General features: G+C 43.1%; 2 protein-coding genes across 3 annotated transcripts in view; one reads left to right on the plus strand and one right to left on the minus strand.

Annotated features, from left to right (window-relative positions):
- Positions 1-142: 142 nt before the first annotated feature.
- Positions 143-16,700, minus strand: BLZF1 (basic leucine zipper nuclear factor 1). Of its 2 annotated transcripts, XM_084865476.1 has the most exons (8): positions 16,343-16,489; positions 15,679-15,776; positions 15,131-15,204; positions 9,251-9,690; positions 7,406-7,605; positions 6,375-6,503; positions 4,481-4,700; positions 143-1,523 (listed from the first exon to the last, which is right to left on the minus strand). In XM_084865476.1, exons 3-8 carry the CDS (start codon positions 15,159-15,161, stop codon positions 1,338-1,340), a joined length of 1,206 nt encoding a protein of 401 aa, XP_084721602.1. In that variant the 5' UTR covers positions 15,162-15,204; positions 15,679-15,776; positions 16,343-16,489; the 3' UTR covers positions 143-1,337. The 2 variants fall into 2 exon arrangements, with proteins under 2 accessions (XP_084721602.1, XP_084721601.1); XM_084865475.1 differs by lacking the exon at positions 15,679-15,776 and having other exon boundaries at positions 16,343-16,700.
- A 167-nt stretch (positions 16,701-16,867) lies between these two features.
- The window catches only part of NME7 (NME/NM23 family member 7), a 99,535-nt gene continuing 98,196 nt past the window's right edge, over positions 16,868-18,206 (plus strand). The window contains exon 1 of the mRNA XM_084867126.1: positions 16,868-16,969. Within this exon, the coding sequence (XP_084723252.1) occupies positions 16,967-16,969 (3 nt within the window). The 5' untranslated portion in view covers positions 16,868-16,966. The remainder of the gene's footprint in view (positions 16,970-18,206) is intronic.

The raw sequence follows: 18,206 nt of genomic DNA on the forward strand, positions 1-18,206 counted from the left end.
TGCCAAATCCAATGTCATGAAGCTTTTCCTCTTTGTTTTCCTCTAAGTTTTATACTTAAACTAAAGGGAAGGCTGAAGAATCAGTTAGATGAAGATTTGAAATGAAATACATCATTCTGAGAGGAAAAAAGACAATATTGAATAAAGAAGATAGAGAATTTTATTGCCACATGAAATTATAAATATAACTCAGATGAATCAGACCAAAAAAATCACTAGGTTGACATTAAAATACAATGTACTCTGACCAGATTGGTTTCTTGAAGGCTTCTCTATTGACAGGCACTTCTGTAACTAATTAATATAATTTGGTATAAACATTTTATGGATAGTTTTAAATGCCTATAAAAGGGTGTTTTGTGATTATCCATCATAAACAATAACGGATATTACATAATGTAAATTAATTGATGGGTTACATGTTTGAGTTTGTACCATATCCTAGAAAAATCCTACTTACCCCACCTTATTTTATAGATATCCCAAATTGGATATGTTGTTGCTTTGCCAAATTGAGCAAATAGAACCTATTTCTCCCCTCTCTCTCTCTCTCTATATATATATATATTATATATATATATATATATATATATATATATATATATATATATATATATCAAGTGGCATCCACTCAAAATATGGAATCCTCTGCACAAAAACAGAACACATTTTGCTGAAGCTCTTGTTAATGTAGCTGTCAATTCCTAATTTTCCTAATATACAGCATTTCTTTTTAAAAGATTTATCCCTTCAACCTACTGTATTTCCTAAGCCTCCTTTGTAGCACCTGGCCCCCTAAATTCACCGAAAAGGGGAAAAACACTTCCTCCCCATCCCTCTGCTGATTATTTAGAATAGGGTCAGTAAGGGGACGAAGAGGACATATTTTAGGCTTTGCAGCCTGTCTCCTCCGTGGAGCTCTCTGTGTTACTACAAGAGCCCCCCGCAGACAGCAGTGACGGTGGTGTGGCTGCCTAAGGCCCATGGCTATAGTCTGCCAGTCGTTGATTCTGATTACCAAAATTAAATCTGCTCATATAAAATATATAGCGAAATAATGATTTGGGGCCTAAAAGAAGGTATATCATTTTCCCTTTTAAAGCCCATTAGGAGAAGCATCGTGTACGCCTGGGAAGTGTTCTCCACTCTCTCTGTATTTGCACGGCTTCGTCTGTTCTGACCCTGAGACATTTAGTAAGAAAGGGTAACCTGGAGTCTAGTACATGAAACACCATTTAAGTAGAAAGTGAGATTACTTCCAGCATTCTAGGAACCCCGCTCCCAATAAGAATGACTCCTGGTGGCAGGCTCGGGCCTGCAGCACGCCCGAGGCCATGTTAGAGGGCAATAAGCTCTCCCTGGCAGTGGTTGCAGCAGTTGAAGGTGATGTTTTCATATCTGGTGTAGGGATGAAATCGCCCAATATTTTTCTTGGTGGCAAGTAAGGTGGTTGGTGAAGACTCAGAAAACAGATTATCAGGTGAGCTGTCTGTACTGGTAGCGGGGTCCAAAATGTGTAGCACCTAAGGAAGATAAGGGGTGATGTCAGAAATACGCAGCAGGGACTGTAAACCCTGGGGTTCACTGAGGTATAACTACCTATGTAGCTCCATTTCATTAATATGTAACCATCATAAAAATAATAACTGAGTAAGGAATTTGATGAGGGAACTTATTCCTTTTCTTAAAAAGCTCTACATTTAACAATGATGTCTAGTTATTACACTAGTACCTAGCTTACATATTTTTTAAAAATGAAGAAATTGACGTTCTCTTATGGATCCTGATGAAAACATAGAAGAAAATAAGGTTATATCAATTCTACCTTAAGTTATGTCCATTTTCATCCTAAACCAAAAGTACCCCTATCTTCTTCCTTTAGTCTTTCATGGAACTGCTTGGAATCAGGATTCTACGCCCATTTTTCTATTGAAATCCTATTTCACAGATTCTGATCACTTATAAAAATCAATGGCTTTTCATTTCTCTTACACCGTGCTCCCTTATTCTTCTGCTTTGACTTACCTATTCCATTGCTGTACTGAGGCCACAGCAGGAGGAGCTCGAGTTGAAAAACTCCTCCAGTAAGGGTAATGTAATAATGCTGCCTATAGTTCCTGTTTCCCGTGTTCATCTCCTCCCACCTGTCGTCGTGTGAGGAGGACGGATTGGTGGCAAAGAGGAGGCAGTGCCATTGGACAGGAATTGGGAAAAGCACTGGTTCCATAAGCCAAGGGAAGAGAGCTGCAAACAAGGAGGAGCCGACAGGCCTAGCAAACGCTGTGGGCAGCAGCTGCAGAGCGAGGGACACCACTTCCCAACGAAGAGAATGGAGGAGAAAAGAAAGGTAGGTATGATGGGTTTAGTTTAGCCTCTGATTCATTTAATAAATAACTGAGTACGTACTGTGTGCAAAGGATTGTACCAGACCTTGAGGACACATCAGACATAGCCCCTGCTCTTAAAAAGCTTACAGTTTGGGAGATGGAGAATCAAACAGTTGCAATGTTACATGTTAAAGAGCTGTAACGAGTATGTATAAATGTAATGGAAGCCTGGAGGAGGAAACATCTAGGTTTGCCAGTGAGATTCAGGGAGGGCTGATTCTTCAGGTACAGAGGTACAGGAAGGACGGTTGAGGCAGAAGGAATAGTATGTATAGGCAGGTGAGACACAATGGCATATCTGTGGACTAACAAGTGTTTAAATACTGGCTTGTGAATTGTGTATACATGTGTGTGGGAGGGTACACCTGGGACATGATCCTTGAAAGGAAAAATGGAGAATAGATTATGAAAATCCTTCTATACAATATAAAGAATTCACACTCACTAAAGGAGGCTGGGAGCTGTTTGAACAGGTACATCAGGATGAATGCACTAAGACTGAGGGGGGTTGGCATTTCTGAAAGAACTTTGACAGGTGAAAAGCAAGGCGGCGATATTAGTGAGGAGACTCTTGCAACAGTTGAAGTTGGAAGTCAGTGGTTGAACTTGGGATAGAGCACAAATTCGAAGGAACTGATAGGATTTGTAAAATCAACAGGATCCGGGGGATGAAGGAAATAATAATGATAGATACCATTGATTGAGAAATTACACCACACTGGAACCTGCTCTGGGATTTATATGCATTCTTTATGGAATCCTCGGGACATCCCTATATGGTAGGTGTAGTTTACTAAGACAGGGAGTAGTAGAGAGGAGGGGGTGGATTTCCTTCTCCTTCGTGGAGGGATAGAACACGTGCAAAAGCAAGGAGAAAAGAAATAGTTCTATTTCTAGTGTCTGTGGGACAAACATAGAAATATCCACCTGGATATGTCTTTTGAACTAAAAAAAAATGTCTCAGTTACAGTCGTAAGCAGAAAGCTTCGGGATAAGGAATCTGTTGTGTGAGGAAATGCTCAAGAGTGGCACAAGGAAAAGATGCTCTGTTCCTCAGATCGCAGGAAGAATGGTCACAGAAACAGCAGAGTTGTTGCAGAAACTATGGAAGTTTAAAAACATAAACATGGAGGGGAGGAGACAAGGTTATAACAAGGAATTCAGTGAGGTAGCATGGGGCCGGGAAAGAGTAGTCACAGAAGTGACATGTAGTACATAGGACAAGAGTCATTCAACACTCGTGACCTTGGTAAGGACCTGGAGGACAGTGGAGCGAGAAGTCTACTAGGTAAGTGACGGCGGGCACTGAGGTGGACGGGACGTGAGAAACAAGTCATCTTGTCCAAGATTCTTGACTGTGAAGGGAAGGCTGTCTGCAGAGAACTTGGGGTGGAGGGAGGATGTTTCATTTCAGATGGGAGGCACTTGGGCACGTCCTTAAGCCAAAAGAAGAAAGAGCAGTGGAGAGGAGGGGGAGTGCTGGGGGAGCCTGCTGAGCCTGGAGGGAGCTCTAACGAGAAGGGACGCCTTTCCCAGCAGGAGGACGTATGGAAGGCTGGCTGCCATGCAGGCAGGCGCCTAGATATCAAGTGGGACCGAGAAGTAGTTTTCCTCCTCTGCCCCCTTTTGCTTCTGTATGTGAGGAACTGATCACCCGCTGATGAGTTTGATGGGTATAGAAGCAAAGCAGACAGACAGCTGAACTGGCATAGGATTGGTCTATATGTGAGAATTAACAAATAATCTCTTAAATCAGAAGTAACCTATTATCTACTCATGATTACTAAATGAAAAGTTCTACTACTTGCTAGTTTTCATATCAAAATGAATTCGAGAAAAGGCTAAAAAAAATAGGCCCTTTCAAAACAATTACATTTTTCTCTATAATGTATTCAAGGAAATAATGATATTCAAGGAAATTAAAGTTCAGAGGAGGAAATGATTTTCTCCAAGATCACTAGCTCATGTGCATGAGCTCATGTTGAAGTCCCATGTTCCTGAACTCAGTGCCAAGCACTTGCCATTAGAACACGCCACCCTTCAGTGAGCAGTCAGCGTTAGAAGTTCCACAGATCATGCAAGGAATACTTTACCGTTTCAGCCATTTTCTCCGCTGGGGTACTGCAGAATTCAACTGCTGGTGGACTCTTCTTTTGACTGTTAGTTCCAACATTTCCCAGAAGATGAGCATTTACCGCTTTTGCCAACTTGTGATTGGTTAACGCTAGTTCCGCTGTGCTGTGCGGCTGGGTGCTAGGATAGTAAGTCTGCTCTCTTCCCCACTGCAGGGAGACCAGCAGCTCCTCCAGCAAACTGCAGAGAACACGCATGAACACTGAACATTAGTAAGACAAACGAAAAAATCAGGAATGCTCAATGAATGCTTATTTCTGAAGTTATAGCTTTCTCCCATATCTATCTTTCAGAGTTCAATAAATCAGGAAGGAAGTCTGGGAAAAGAAGTTAGATTACAAAAAGCAATTTACTATATTATTATCTGGAAATCAATAAGCAGCACTTTTTTGTCCTCTTATCCTATAATAGGTAAAATACACTAGTATATCATTCAGTTGTACAGAACTACTGATTTGATTTGTGCATCTATTCATATGGTATTTCCTTTTGGTGAGTTGCATTAATTATTTTTTTTAATATATTTTATTGATTTTTCACAGAAAGGAAGAGAAAGGGATAGAGAGTTAGAAACATCGATGAGAGAGAATCATCAATCAGCTGCCTCTTGCACACCCCCTACTGGGGATGTGCCCACAACCAAGGTACATGCCCTTGACTGGAATCGAACCCGGGACCTTTCAGTCCGCAGGCTGACGCTCTATCCACTAAGCCAAACCGGTTTCGGCATTAATTAATTTTTGAATAACATACTACCTACAATTCCTGGGCTAACACTAACTTGGACATGAGGTGTAAATCTTTTTATAGAGTCAGCTCCACTAAATGACAGGATATCTTCTGAGAAATGCATCGTTAGAGAATTTCATCATTGTGTGAACATCACAGAGTGCAGTACACACCCCTGGACAGTACAGCCCACTGCACACCGGGGCTGTCTGGTACAGCCTATGGCTCCTGCGCTACAAACTCGTACAGCAAGTTACTGTACACAAACATGTCAGACTTGTGACCATCAGGCTATATGCTGTGAATTTGACATGCTTGCTGTACCACATGGGAGTAAGCAAGCGCAAGAGAAATCGATGCAATGCAGAGATACTGGATGGATGAGGTTGCTGCTGGGATAACATGGAAGAGTGCACTCTAACATAGTGATAAATAGTATAGAAATACATAAGACCAGTAATAGATATGTATGACCACCAGGTTTATGGACTGTACATACTGTATGTGCTAAGCTTCCACATGGTCGGCAGTGCGCTCGGTTGGTTTTCAGCAGCAAGCACGCAGCCACATTAGGATAGCTGCCACGTCACCAGGTGGTAGGGACTTTTCAGCTCCATTATAATCTTATGGGACCACCGTAGGTCCATCATTGACCAAAACATCTTTATGCAGCACATGACTGTATATGGTTAGATTTGATTCATTAAAATCCTGTGAAGGATTTTTGCATCTATGCAATGAGAACTACTGGTCTGTAGTTTTCTTGCAATGTCTCTGGTTTGGTATCAAGATAATATTGGCTTCATATAATGAGTTGAAAATTGTTCCCTACTTCTCTATTTCCTAGAAGAGTTTGTGTAAATTTGGCTTTATTTCTTCCTTACATGTTTGCTAGTATTCACCAGTGAACCCCTCTAGGCCTGGACTTTCATTTACTGGAAGGTTTTTAATTACAAATATAACTGTCTTAATAGGCTATGCTATTCAGGTTATCTGTTCTTGATACTCTTAGGTAGTTTGTGCATTTTAAGGATTTCATTTAAGCTGTTGGACTTATTGGCATAGAGCTTTCACATGCTGGGAACTGCAGGAGCGGAGAAGAGCCCGGATGTAAAAGGGCCATACGTGTGGGTGGCTTTCATTCCCTGGCGCAGCTGCTCCCGCTCACTCAGCAGGTCCTGGAGCGCACCCTGCGCGTCCCGGTGCTGACGCTGCAGAACTGCCCTGGAATTGGTCAGCTCATCCGCCATAACCCTGAAAAAGATGAAAATCTTACCTGAAAATTCTCCGACGACAACACAGTGCAAAGAAGTTAAATTATGACCTTGGCGACTATCATTTTCAAAAGCTTACAAAGAATACTTAACATAGATATATTACTTCTCAGTGTTTCATTCTCCACTAAGAAGCATTTAAAATGTTTGCAAGCTGAGAACTCACTGATGGGATTCAATTGAAATATTTACAAAATGACAAAGGAAATGGGCTTTCCTTATACATAGTGACTTTTGGAATGTTCCTCAATCTTACCAAATTTTGGAAAAAATAACATTAATAAAATATTTTAAATATAAAACAGCTTAGAGGAAAACAAAAACGCATTATTTTCCTGCCATTCAATTACCTCTTTGCCCTCAGAAGAATATTAAAATAATGTAAAAAGGCTTCCACACAGAAAAACAAAGCCTTCTCTCCTGTTCAGGTCCCATTCTTCTCTGTTTGTGCAAAGAGTAAAAAAGGCTGGGAAGCTCTATTATATATTAACTACTATGAGAACAAGCACAAAGGACACAAAATACTATGTTACAGAGTGGCAGACATGAGTTCTCCAGAGAATAATTTAGTTTTTTTTTATTGTGGTTTTAATATTTACTCGATGTCTGAATTGACAATTTTGTTTTGGTATTAAGTATTGTAGTGGGAGTGATTCCTACTATAGAGTAGTAACCTAGAATTCTGGAAAGAGGGAGGATCCTTCTGTCTCCTCTCCCCTTGGGGAGTCCGTGCTTCCATCCATAAGAGTGAGAGTCCACATCTTCCGTAATAATGAACAACCTGGTCAGAGTTTGTCACTCTACAGTGACTTTCTTGTGTGATGGGTCAAAAGGCTAATAGATCTAAACTAGAAAATGGAAACTATTTAAAGCAGAACATACCTGCTCGCGAGGAATTTGCTTCGCCATACGTCACACTGTATTGACATTCGTTCTAACTGCTCGGCAAGCTGAGCTGTGTTCTGACTTAGGGCTTCATTTTCCAAAATAAGCTGATTTTTCTCACGGGCTAGACGTTCAAAGTGATACTGAAGATCGTCACCAACAGAAGCCACCAGCAGCTTTTTTAACTCACGATTGACCTGGAAGAGCACATAACAATGGAACATGCTCAGGGCGTGTCAGTGACTACACTGTACAGAATGAACAAAAGAGAAACTGTTGTGTGTAATGTGAACCTCCATTATTTAAAGATCAAAAAGTAACAGTAAATATCTAGGTGTCATGATATATACATATTAACCAAACCTACTTCTATCTTTATAGCCCAGGCGGCTATAAACTGAGCCTCTTATAATAAGAGCACAAGTTGTTGTCATAAAAATAACAAGCTGCTCCCAAGCAATACTTAAAGGGGAAAAGATAAAAAACTAAAGTGACTTTTGTTAAAAAATGACAATTTAAAAAATATATATTTTTAGATTTATTTTTTAGAGCGAGGAAGGGAGAGGGTAGAGAGATAGAAACATCAATCGAGAAATATCAACAATCGGCTGCCTCCTGTAGGCTCCCTACTGGGGATAGAGCCTGAACCGCTTGGTTCCCGGCTGGAGCCACAAAGGCCAGTGGACAGAGAATGCTTTATGTATGTGTGTTTTTAATCTTATCTAACGTCTAAAAAATAATTTCTGCTCTAACTGGTTTGGCTCAGTGGATAGAGCATTGGCCTGCAGACTGAAGGGTCCCAGGTTCGATTCTGGTCAAGGGCATATACCTTGGTTGTGGGCACATCCCCAGTAGGGGGTGTGCAGGAGGCAGCTGATAGATGTTTCTCTCTCATCAATGTTTCTCTCTATCCCTCTCCCTTCCTCTCTGTAAAAAAAAAAAAATCAATAAAATATATTAAAAAAATAATTTCTTTGTGTCTTACGATTTTTCCATTTAAGAATTTTATAAATAAAGGAAGAAACTCAGGATTCTCTACAAGCACATCCTTTAATACTGAAAACACAGGAGTCAAAATATAAATGTCCAATCACAGGTATTGGTTTATGATGCAGACACTCAAGAACTGTGGCTATTTGTAATGGAATATTCTGTGACATAAGAAGACGTTAACAATAAGGTGGCACTATTTGTAATAGAATGTTCTGTGACATAGGAAAACATTAACATCTAAGGTGGCACTATTTTCATTATTTTTCTAATTGTTTACAAATACTTTCATAATTAGAAATTAGTTGTTAAAAATATATTAAAATATATTTGGGTATGAACCACTAGCCAGTGTCACAAAGACTAAGAGGGGAAAAGTGGAGGCTAAGGCAATGTTGACTAAGATGAAAAGATTAAAGAAACACAAACATTATAGATGGTTTCCATTTACAATGACAAGACCAATATTTATCCCACCATTCTCTTTATTCCAAGCATTATGTATACGTAGGTAAAAATACTTGGAATTCATGGATCCTTAAAACAGGATTTACTAACAAGTCAGTTTCAAAGCCTGAGTTGGCCAGTCTTTGGTCTGGAAGTTTACAACTGTAACCTCCTTTATAACTTTAGGTATTCCTCACTCTTCCCTCTCCAACGTGGGTCAGAGTGTAAGTTCCTGACATACACTAGTTCCATGGAGGCCCTGAGAATGTGAAATGTGAGAGGAAGCATCTAGAGAGGTGACGGGCTGTGGAGAGTGGCACCTGCGTTCCCAGGAGGAATGGAGTTTCTAACGCGCAGGCTCAGGACAGGTGTGGCAAGCACCACTGCAGCCGGGACGGTCCTTACCTCCGTCTGCACGCGGAGCTGGTTGGAAAGGCCCTCTCGGTCCTGCAGCAGCCTCCTTTCCGAGTTCCTGAGCTTCTCCAGGCTGCTCTTCACCTCTGCGAGCTCCTTCCGGGGCTCGGCTGCTCCCTCGGACTGACCAGACAGCTCCCCTTTCTGACGTGCGAGAGGCTTACCCTTGGCATTCTTGTTGGGGACAACGTGGGTGATAGCAGCTTTGGGAACCAATATTCTTACAGCCTCGACTTCCACTGCTTTCTCGGTGAGGATCTTGCCCAGCTGCAGGACTCCCGGGCTCTCTGGTGCGACCGCTTTCCTTCGTGGACTCGGAAGGACGTGGGGCTTCACAGGCTGGACTACAGAGGTGACTTCAACAGCCTTGGGCGGCTCCTCCGTTTCCATTCCATCTCCTGCTCCTCGGATTGGGGTTGAAGTGAGGGTGACTGAAAGAGGGAGCAAAAAACAAACTGCTTACTGAAAAGAAGTACCGGGAAAGTGCCAAGACTCGTCTCACCCTACATCAGAATCACTGCGCTAACAGAATGGAAATATTCGACTGAAAGTGATTTTCAAAACAATCGTGTGTCCAAGAAAGATGAACTATGCCCTACAGTTCAAGCTTCCCTTAAGTAGATGGCCTCTCTCTCGGTAGGAAATGCAGATTTGGAATCAGGGTGTTTGGTTCTGACTTCTACTTCCTAGTATGACCTTAGGAAAATCGGTTAACCCTCCATGAATCTCAGTGTCCTAACCTGCAAACGGAGACAATGACAATTGTGCTACAGGGTTGTGATAAGCAAGAACACAGATCAAGAGCCTGCCACACCGAAGATACTCAATAATGTCAGCTAATATAAAAAAAAAATATGCAGATATATATACATACATATATATATATATATATATATATATATATGCATATTTGAAAGCATCTACTTCGAAATAATTTGTTGTTTGAACTCTTGACAAACAATGCTTCCACAAACTACCCAATTAAACTACTCAATGCTCTCTCTCCCGGGCCTTTAATCATTGTTCCTGCTGTCTTATTCTCTTAAGTGGCTGCTTTGGCCATCACTGAGGTTCTCAGTTAACCCTAAGAAGTCAGCTTCAACTCCACGCTTCACATTAAATCTTCCCTATTGTTCCGGCCCACTCTCTGAAGAATGCCCATGGCACTTACTGTCTCAAACATTCAGTTTGAAGCTTAATCATGAACCAACATTATCATTTTAAGGGTTTGGTACATGCTATTTTCTCTTTCCCAATAAGTCTGATAAGCACATTAAGAGCAGACAGTATGCCCAAACAAGTGGAAGGAACATGGTGCCAGAGGAATGATAGGACTTTGGGGATCACCCAAATCTGGTTTGAATTCCTTCCACTATTACAATCTGGACAAAATTCTACAATGATCTCAGCTTCAGTTTTAACTTCCATGGAATTAATTTAATAATATTTACATCCAGGTAGTATTAAATGTGAATTTTAAATGAGAAAATATTAAGTAACAGGTAACCAACACTTACAAAAGACTTACCATGTGCCAAATACTATTCTAAATACTTTACATAGAACTCTTGTACTCCTTACATAACCCTGTGAGTAGGATGATTAGCTCTATTTTACACACGAGGAAAATGAGGTACAAGGAGGTCCAGCAACTTGCCCACGGTCACACCACACAGCAGGAAGTGAAGAGGCAGGAGTGAATTCTAAGCAGTCTGTTCACAAAGATTGGGGCCTTCCCACTGCATATACTGCCTCTTCCAGTTTCCCAAGTTCAAGTTCAGGTATAAAGTGTCCAGCACACAAGTAAATAGCAGGAATTCAATAAATAGTAGCACCCATCCCTGTCCTCCATATTGCTTAGTGCACTGCTGCACAAACTAATCTGCTCAACTGAAATAAATTATCTTCCCTCATGTAAGCAAGAAGGCATCTCTGCTCACCAGCACACTGCCATTGCTCCAGTCAGCAACCAACAGCTCTGCTTCTTCCACCCGTTGTCTTACCGCCAGTGAGGAGGATAAGAAAGGTGTCAGCCACCTTTCTCTAGGAAAGGGCTCCCTTTTCTGCAGTGGTTCTCAGCCTTCCTAATGCTGCAACCCGTTAGTACAGCTCCTCATGTGGTGACCCCAACCATAAAATTATTTTCGTTGCTACTTCTTAACTGTAATTTTGCTACTGTTATGAATAATGTAAATATGGTAATGTAAAACCCTGCTGGCGGTTCTCAAACAGTAGCAAAATTACAGTTATGAAGTAGCAATAAAAATAATTTTATGCTTGGGGGTTACCACAACATGAGGAACTGTATTAAAGGGTCCAGGCATTAGAACCACTGGTTTACTGACTCAAGGCAGAAGGGGTTTAGCGCTGAGGAAGTATGGAGGGTGTGCTAGAACAGGAAGTATTGCAGACCTTGAGGAGGTACTCAGGTGACACCTACACGGAGCTCTGAACTCACGCATAGCAGCGCTTTGAGCTACACCTGAGATCCCTGCCATTTGACAAGTCCAGCACACACTGAAGAAATAGAAGGCAGAGCCCACAAATAGTACTAATTAACCTTCATTCAGCTTACTGTGTGCGAAGGGCTCCTCTACGTCCTTCAGATGGGAACATTTAACTTTTACACCTGTCTCATAAGCACAGCATACACATTTGTAGACAGAAAAGGGGGCTTTGAAAAGTTGCACAGCTTGTCCAAATCATCTGTGTCAGACTGGGACTTGAATCCAAATCTGACTCCAGAGTAAGCTGTTAACTGGCCCAGGAGGCCATCCGCAAACCACAACTACTGCCTCATCAACCCGAACTTAGTCTGCTAACCACGGGAGCCCACAGGATTTATGACAGGTATAGTGAGCTTTCCAAATCATGCAGAACCGATCTGTACCAAACCTGGAATGGCCTCCCATCCCTCTCAGAACAAACAAGATCCTTAGCACGGCCTGCCCAGCTCGCCGAGACCTGGCCCTGCCTGTCTGCGGGGCCCACTTCTGCCATTGATCCCCCAGACTCTGTATTCCAGCCTGACTTGCTTTCTGGAGGGGGTCTCAATAGCAGCAGGTCTCAAAGGCTGCCTTCCTCTCCAGACATTTCTCTGCTTAGAATATTCTTTCTAACACCCTCTCCCCTGCAGTTAGTTCCTACCCACCCTTCAAATCTCAGTTCAACCCTTCTTTCTAAGGATTCTGGCTAATACAAATTATCACTGGCACACCTGGCATTTAAGAAGTAATGTAGAATCATGAATTAACTACATTTTTTTTTTTTTAAAAGAAACTAGTGCCAAAACCAATTTGGCTCAGTGGATAGAGCGTCAGCCTGCAGACTAAAGGGTCCCGGGTTCGATTCCGGTCAAGGGCATGTACCTTGGTTGTAGGCACATCCCCAGTAGGGAGTGTGCAAGAGGCAACTGATCGATGATTCTCTCTCATCAATGTTTCAAACTCTCTATCCCTCTCTCTTCCTCTCTGTAAAAAATCAATAAAATATATTATAGAAAAAAGGAAAAGAAATTAGCTCTAGCTGGTTTGGTTCAATGGATAGAGCATAGGCCTGGGGACTGAAGGGTCCCAGGTTCCATAACGGGCCAAGAGCACATGCCCAGGCTGTGGGCATGACCCCCAGTAGGGGCATATAGGAGGCAGCCAATCAATGATTCTCTCTCATCATTGATGTTTCTATCTCTTCTTCTCCCTTCCTCTCTGAAATCAATAAAAATATATTTAAAAAGAAAAAGAAATTAGCCTGGCTGGCGTGGCTCAGTGGTTGAGCACTGACCTATGAACCAGGAGTTCACAGTTTGATTCTGGTTGGAGCACATGCCTAGGTTGCGGGCTCGAACCCCAGTGAAGGGTGTACAGGAGGCAGCCGGTCAATGATCCTCTCTCATCATCGATGCTTCTATCTCTCTCCCTTCCTCTCTGAAATCAATAATATATATATATATATATATATATATATATATATATATATATATATATATATATATAAAATTAAAAAAAGAAACTAAAGTTTTATACTCAGGCCTGCTGAAGCTTAAAAGAAATCTCCTTTTAAACAAATTATGTTCAAGTTCCAATCAAATTCAAACAACTTGGTTCAACCACAGTTTACTCTTAGCTGCATTAAAGTGTCCTACTTACTCAGGGTTAGGAGTGCCAGGTGTACAGTGTACCACGAGGCAGCTCCTCTCTGTAATGGCTACGCTGCCAGCCCGCAGGCACGCACAGCAGGCAGAGGGGGTCAGGGCTTCACATTTCCTCACCCGGTAGCTCCCCTTTCATAATTCTATTTTTCTCATGACACACATAGAAACCTTTATTACACATGCACTGGCACAATCCAGGACACATTCATGAGCAATGACCTTTTCCCCAGTGGGAGGACCATGATGTGTGGTACCAGCTCCATAATTATGAGCAATGCTTACGTAAGGCAAAGCATGAACCCTATCCTTCTCCACTCTTTGAAGGGAACTGACGACATAATTCAGTTGTGCACCAACAGTATTTCCACCTGTGATCGTTTATCAAAGATTAAGACATATCTAACGTTTCTGGCTCATTCTTATTGTCTTCCCCAAGGATGCTGAAAGGCAGGAAAGAACAAATGATCGGGTTGGCAAACTTCCTGTAAAGGACTAGATAATAAATATTGCAATCTGTTTGGACCATGAGACAAAATTGAACATACTACGTAGGTACTCATAAAAGAAAAAAATCCCCAAATTTTATACATGAAATTCAAAATAATAATGGAATAAAGTTTGTGGGGTTTTTTTTTTGTTTTTGTTTTTTTTAATATAGGTCTGATAATGACAAGAACAGAATTCTTTTTTATTTGAGATAACACTTAGCTTAAGTGGGATTCAGTGCTCCCTATTACCAAACTGATTGCAAATGTTCTCAGGAGGCCCAAGGGCCCTAATTTTCAACCCTGCTCTACAATACCGAGGCAAAAAGAAGATGATTTTGTAATTTGTTATTAAACATTTCTCCTTTTCTCATAAAGGTGAAAATCTATGAAAACAGACGCCCTAAGTCAGCATGATGGTGCGATAGGAAAGACCCAGACGCTGAGTTAAAATATGGGAACTCCAGTCCCTCCTGCCACATACTGTGTGACCTGGGGCAAATCCCTGAACCCAGTGCTCTCAGAGTGATGCAAACACCAGAGTGTCTTCAAATCACTGCTTTTCCTGTGGACTAGAGAGCTGGGAGTTGGCCAGGCTGGGGCTGCCTCCTAGTCTTTGTCTCCTCAGCTTCCGGAAACGTGCTTGGCACAGAAAAGATGAATTGGTGCTTCCTCAAGTTCGCTGACGTTATCACAGAAATACTAGAAGATTTTATGTTAACAGCCAGTAACTAACTCATCCTAAAACTGCTTAATTTCCCCCCCCTCTACACTCAATCATTAGTGAAAAATTCAGCTATAGTCCGAGCCACAGATGATTCCCCAGGCCTCTATGAGATTTACCCCGCTGGCTCAAACATTCATTTGCCCTATCATCATAAATGTCATGTTTTAAAAACAATTATCAGCCGAAACCGGTGTGGCTCAGTGGATAGAGCGTCAGCCTGCGGACTGAAAGGTCCCGGGTTCGATTCCGGTCAAGGGCATGTACATTGGTTGCGGGCACATCTCCAGTGGCGGGTGTGCCGGAGGCAGCTGGCCGATGATTCTCTCTCATCGATGTTTCTAGCTCTCTATCCCTTTCCCTTCCTCTCTGTGAAAAATCAATAAAATATGTTTAAAAAATAAAAATAAAAACAATTATCATCAAAAGAAGACTTACTGTGCTCACTTCAGCAGCACATATACTAAAACTGGAACGATACAGAGAAGATAAAAATAAAAAAAAAGACTTACCTTTAGTTTCTAAACTCCCAAGGGTAGTCATTTTTAATCAATGAAAATGCACCCCAAGACTTCTACTGAATAACCTAAAAATGTGTAAAATGAAAGAGTTAAAACAATACTGTATCAACACATTTACCTTGAAATATAATTATATTCTACTTCTGTATTTAATAACATGCATTTAAAAAGGGAGTACCCCTTATATTCTTTTTTTAATAGGTGATATTGATAAAGCTACCAAATATCTCGCTCACACTCACAAAAATCAGGGGTGGTATTTACATGTCATTGTCCTCACCAGTATACTCTAAATTATTGGATGTTTGTCCTGAATCTTAGTTCAGAAATAGCACTTTAGCTATTGCAGAGGCTCTTGCATCATTGATGTAACAACTGGAAATTTAAAATAATCAGTGCCAGCAGACATTGGCACTAATTCGTTCATTTTATATATCAGAGAGGAGCTTCTATTCAGATGTTTAACAAACAATAAAAATATCCATGATAGCTCAATTTGCACTTTCTCAGAAATAAGATTAAAATGGCAGAGCACGTACTTTCAGAAATGTATGCGTGGCCTTAAAGTATCGACTGAGTCACTGCAGAATACGAGAAGGAAGGCGGTACGAATGCAATATTAACAATATGTGGTGACCTGTAAGGCGAGAGCAACTGGTTTCACCACAAAAAACGATCACTCTGGGCACTCAATGTGGCTCGGTACCGGGTCTCCGGGACTCCCCTCCTCGGCAGTCACCCCGAAAACGGGTCCCAAAGTGCCGGCGATGGCGCCAGGAGCCCTCCAACCGCGCTGGGAAGATGCTGAGCGAGGGAGGAACACCGCAGCGGGGGGTGTGCAGGGAGTGGGTAACCGGCGGCCGGTAAGGAGGCGACACGCCTCCCAACCCCCGCCGTCCCGGGCCCTCTATCCGAAGTTCCCACCGGTCCAGCCTTAGACTAAGGTGACCAGCCGTCCCTCTTTTGGCGGGACAGTCCCGATTCCTAACTATTTGTCCCGCGGCGTTTAAAAAAACAAACAAACAAACAAAAAAAAAAACGCCGCGGGACGCGGGACAAATTGTTGAAAATCGGGGCTGTCCCGCCAAAAGCGGGAAGTCTGGTCACCTTACCCTAGACCCAAAGGCGCGGACACCCACACTCCAGCCCAGAGCCCGTCCCTGTCACCGTCCCCTCGGCCCCAGCGCCCGCGCCTAGGCGTACCTCTGGGATCCTCACTCCTCCCCGGCGGGCTTTCCGGGGCAGGGGGCTCGGCGCGAAATCCCGGGGCAACTTCTCCGCAGTCAGTCAGTCCCCTTCCATTCCCAGCCGCCCGCCCGGCCTCGGCGTCAGCGACTTCCCCTCCCTCCTATCACTTCCGATCGATTACTCAGGGTTTCGTTTCCGGAAGACGTTTCCAAACACACAGGTAAACATGCTCTGTCTTGCGTTTAAACTCAAGCGGCACAGACCAGACGGTGTAGGCTTCAGGGAGTGAAAACTTGGACAGATGCTTATTTTAAAATAAACGAGAGAATATTTGGACCCTAGCTGGATACTGGCTTGAACTTCCGGGTCAGCTGTCAACGAAACGGAAGTGATGACGCTGGAAAGACCTGGGCGGTGTTCCGTCGCCCCGGGCCACGGCGTCCAGGGCTGCGAACGTCAACTGGGTGGGCGGAGCTTTGGTTACTCCCAGCCAATAGGGATGAGGGAGAGGGACCGCAGCCTCTACGCAACGTCCTGCAGGGGCGGGGCTCTGTTGCCAGGGTAACCGGGCGTCCGTGTCAGAGCCGGTGTCTTCCTGTGGCAGTGCTACCTGTTTCTCCGTGCTGAGCTCCTGAGACGATGGTGAGTGCCAGCCGAGGCCAGAGAACGGCTCCGGGGTCCTGGTGTCGCACTGTCCCCGGTCCTGGGGCGTCCCTGGCCCTTGCACCTTCCTTCACCCTGTCGTCTCTTTGGGGCTGCTGAGCCCCTAGACAGAGTAATGTGACAGCCTGAGGTGAAGCATCATTCCTCAGACTCATTACATGTTTGCATGCTCCTCGTTGCATTTTTCAAGCTCTCGGCTCAACCTCAGCGCGTTTCACCTAAGAGGAAGTGGTGGGGAGCACACAGTGGCTTCTACCCCGTAGAACTTCTTGAGGAAAAGCAAATAATATTAAAAAAAAAATTACAAGTATAATTTGGGTTGCAAAAGATGAGGTAGAAAAGTATAGCAAAATACAGTGATCTGACCTCGCCTGGAGAGTCAGGGAAAGCCTGCAAGATGTGTGACTTTTTAATTTTTTTCTTTCTTACTTGGGGAGACACACAATCGATGTAAATGGATGTGGCCACCTCATATGGCGCAAAGCATTGTGGGAAAATGAAACCAAGTGGTTGATCCAGGAGCAGGTGGTCCTGGGTGGGGCAGTTAGGGGAGGTCCCGTTGAGGTGACTTTGACACTGAGATCTCAAACCAGCGCTGGCCAGGTAGGGAGCTAGGAGAAGAGCAATCAGGCCGAGGCGGCAGCAAGACGTGGGCTTGTGAGAGGAGCAGGACGGAGACCGTGTGGCTGGGTCTGGGGAGGAGACCAGGGTGGGGACAGGAGGGGAGAGGTCTGAGCGGCCCTGAGAACTTGTAAAGGCCTTTGGATTTCATTCTAAATGTAGTGGGATGATGCATCTCATATGTTTTCCTGTTCCATCAAGACATCTTTTCCTTGGCTCTGCCTTATTTCAACTTCAGCCATATTAGTTAGCGCTTATTTTCATTCTGCCTGTAAACTTTGAAAGACATTTTTCTGTTCGGCTTTAGTCTTTGAAGATCAGTGGTTCCTAATTTCTCTCCTTATAATTGCCTTTTCACAATTTTCCCATTTCTGGGCCCTTTGTTTCCATATCTTCTCCGAGGCATGACGAGCAGAACTTGCCCTGCAGGTAGGTGTGTGTCAGTTTCTACAAAGGCAGTGTGAGTTCTGCTGTGGTTTCTCCTAAGACTCCTCCATGGTGCTGCAGCCTCAGGCGGAAGTAACTGGTTCCCCCACACTTCCTATGAGCCTACGTCCTCTCTCCTGCAAACACTGCCTAAGCACTTCACTGTCAG

This window comes from Pipistrellus hanaki (genome assembly GCF_964339955.1).
Source record: "Pipistrellus hanaki genome assembly, chromosome: 18".
NCBI classification, from domain to species: domain Eukaryota; kingdom Metazoa; phylum Chordata; class Mammalia; order Chiroptera; family Vespertilionidae; genus Pipistrellus; species Pipistrellus hanaki.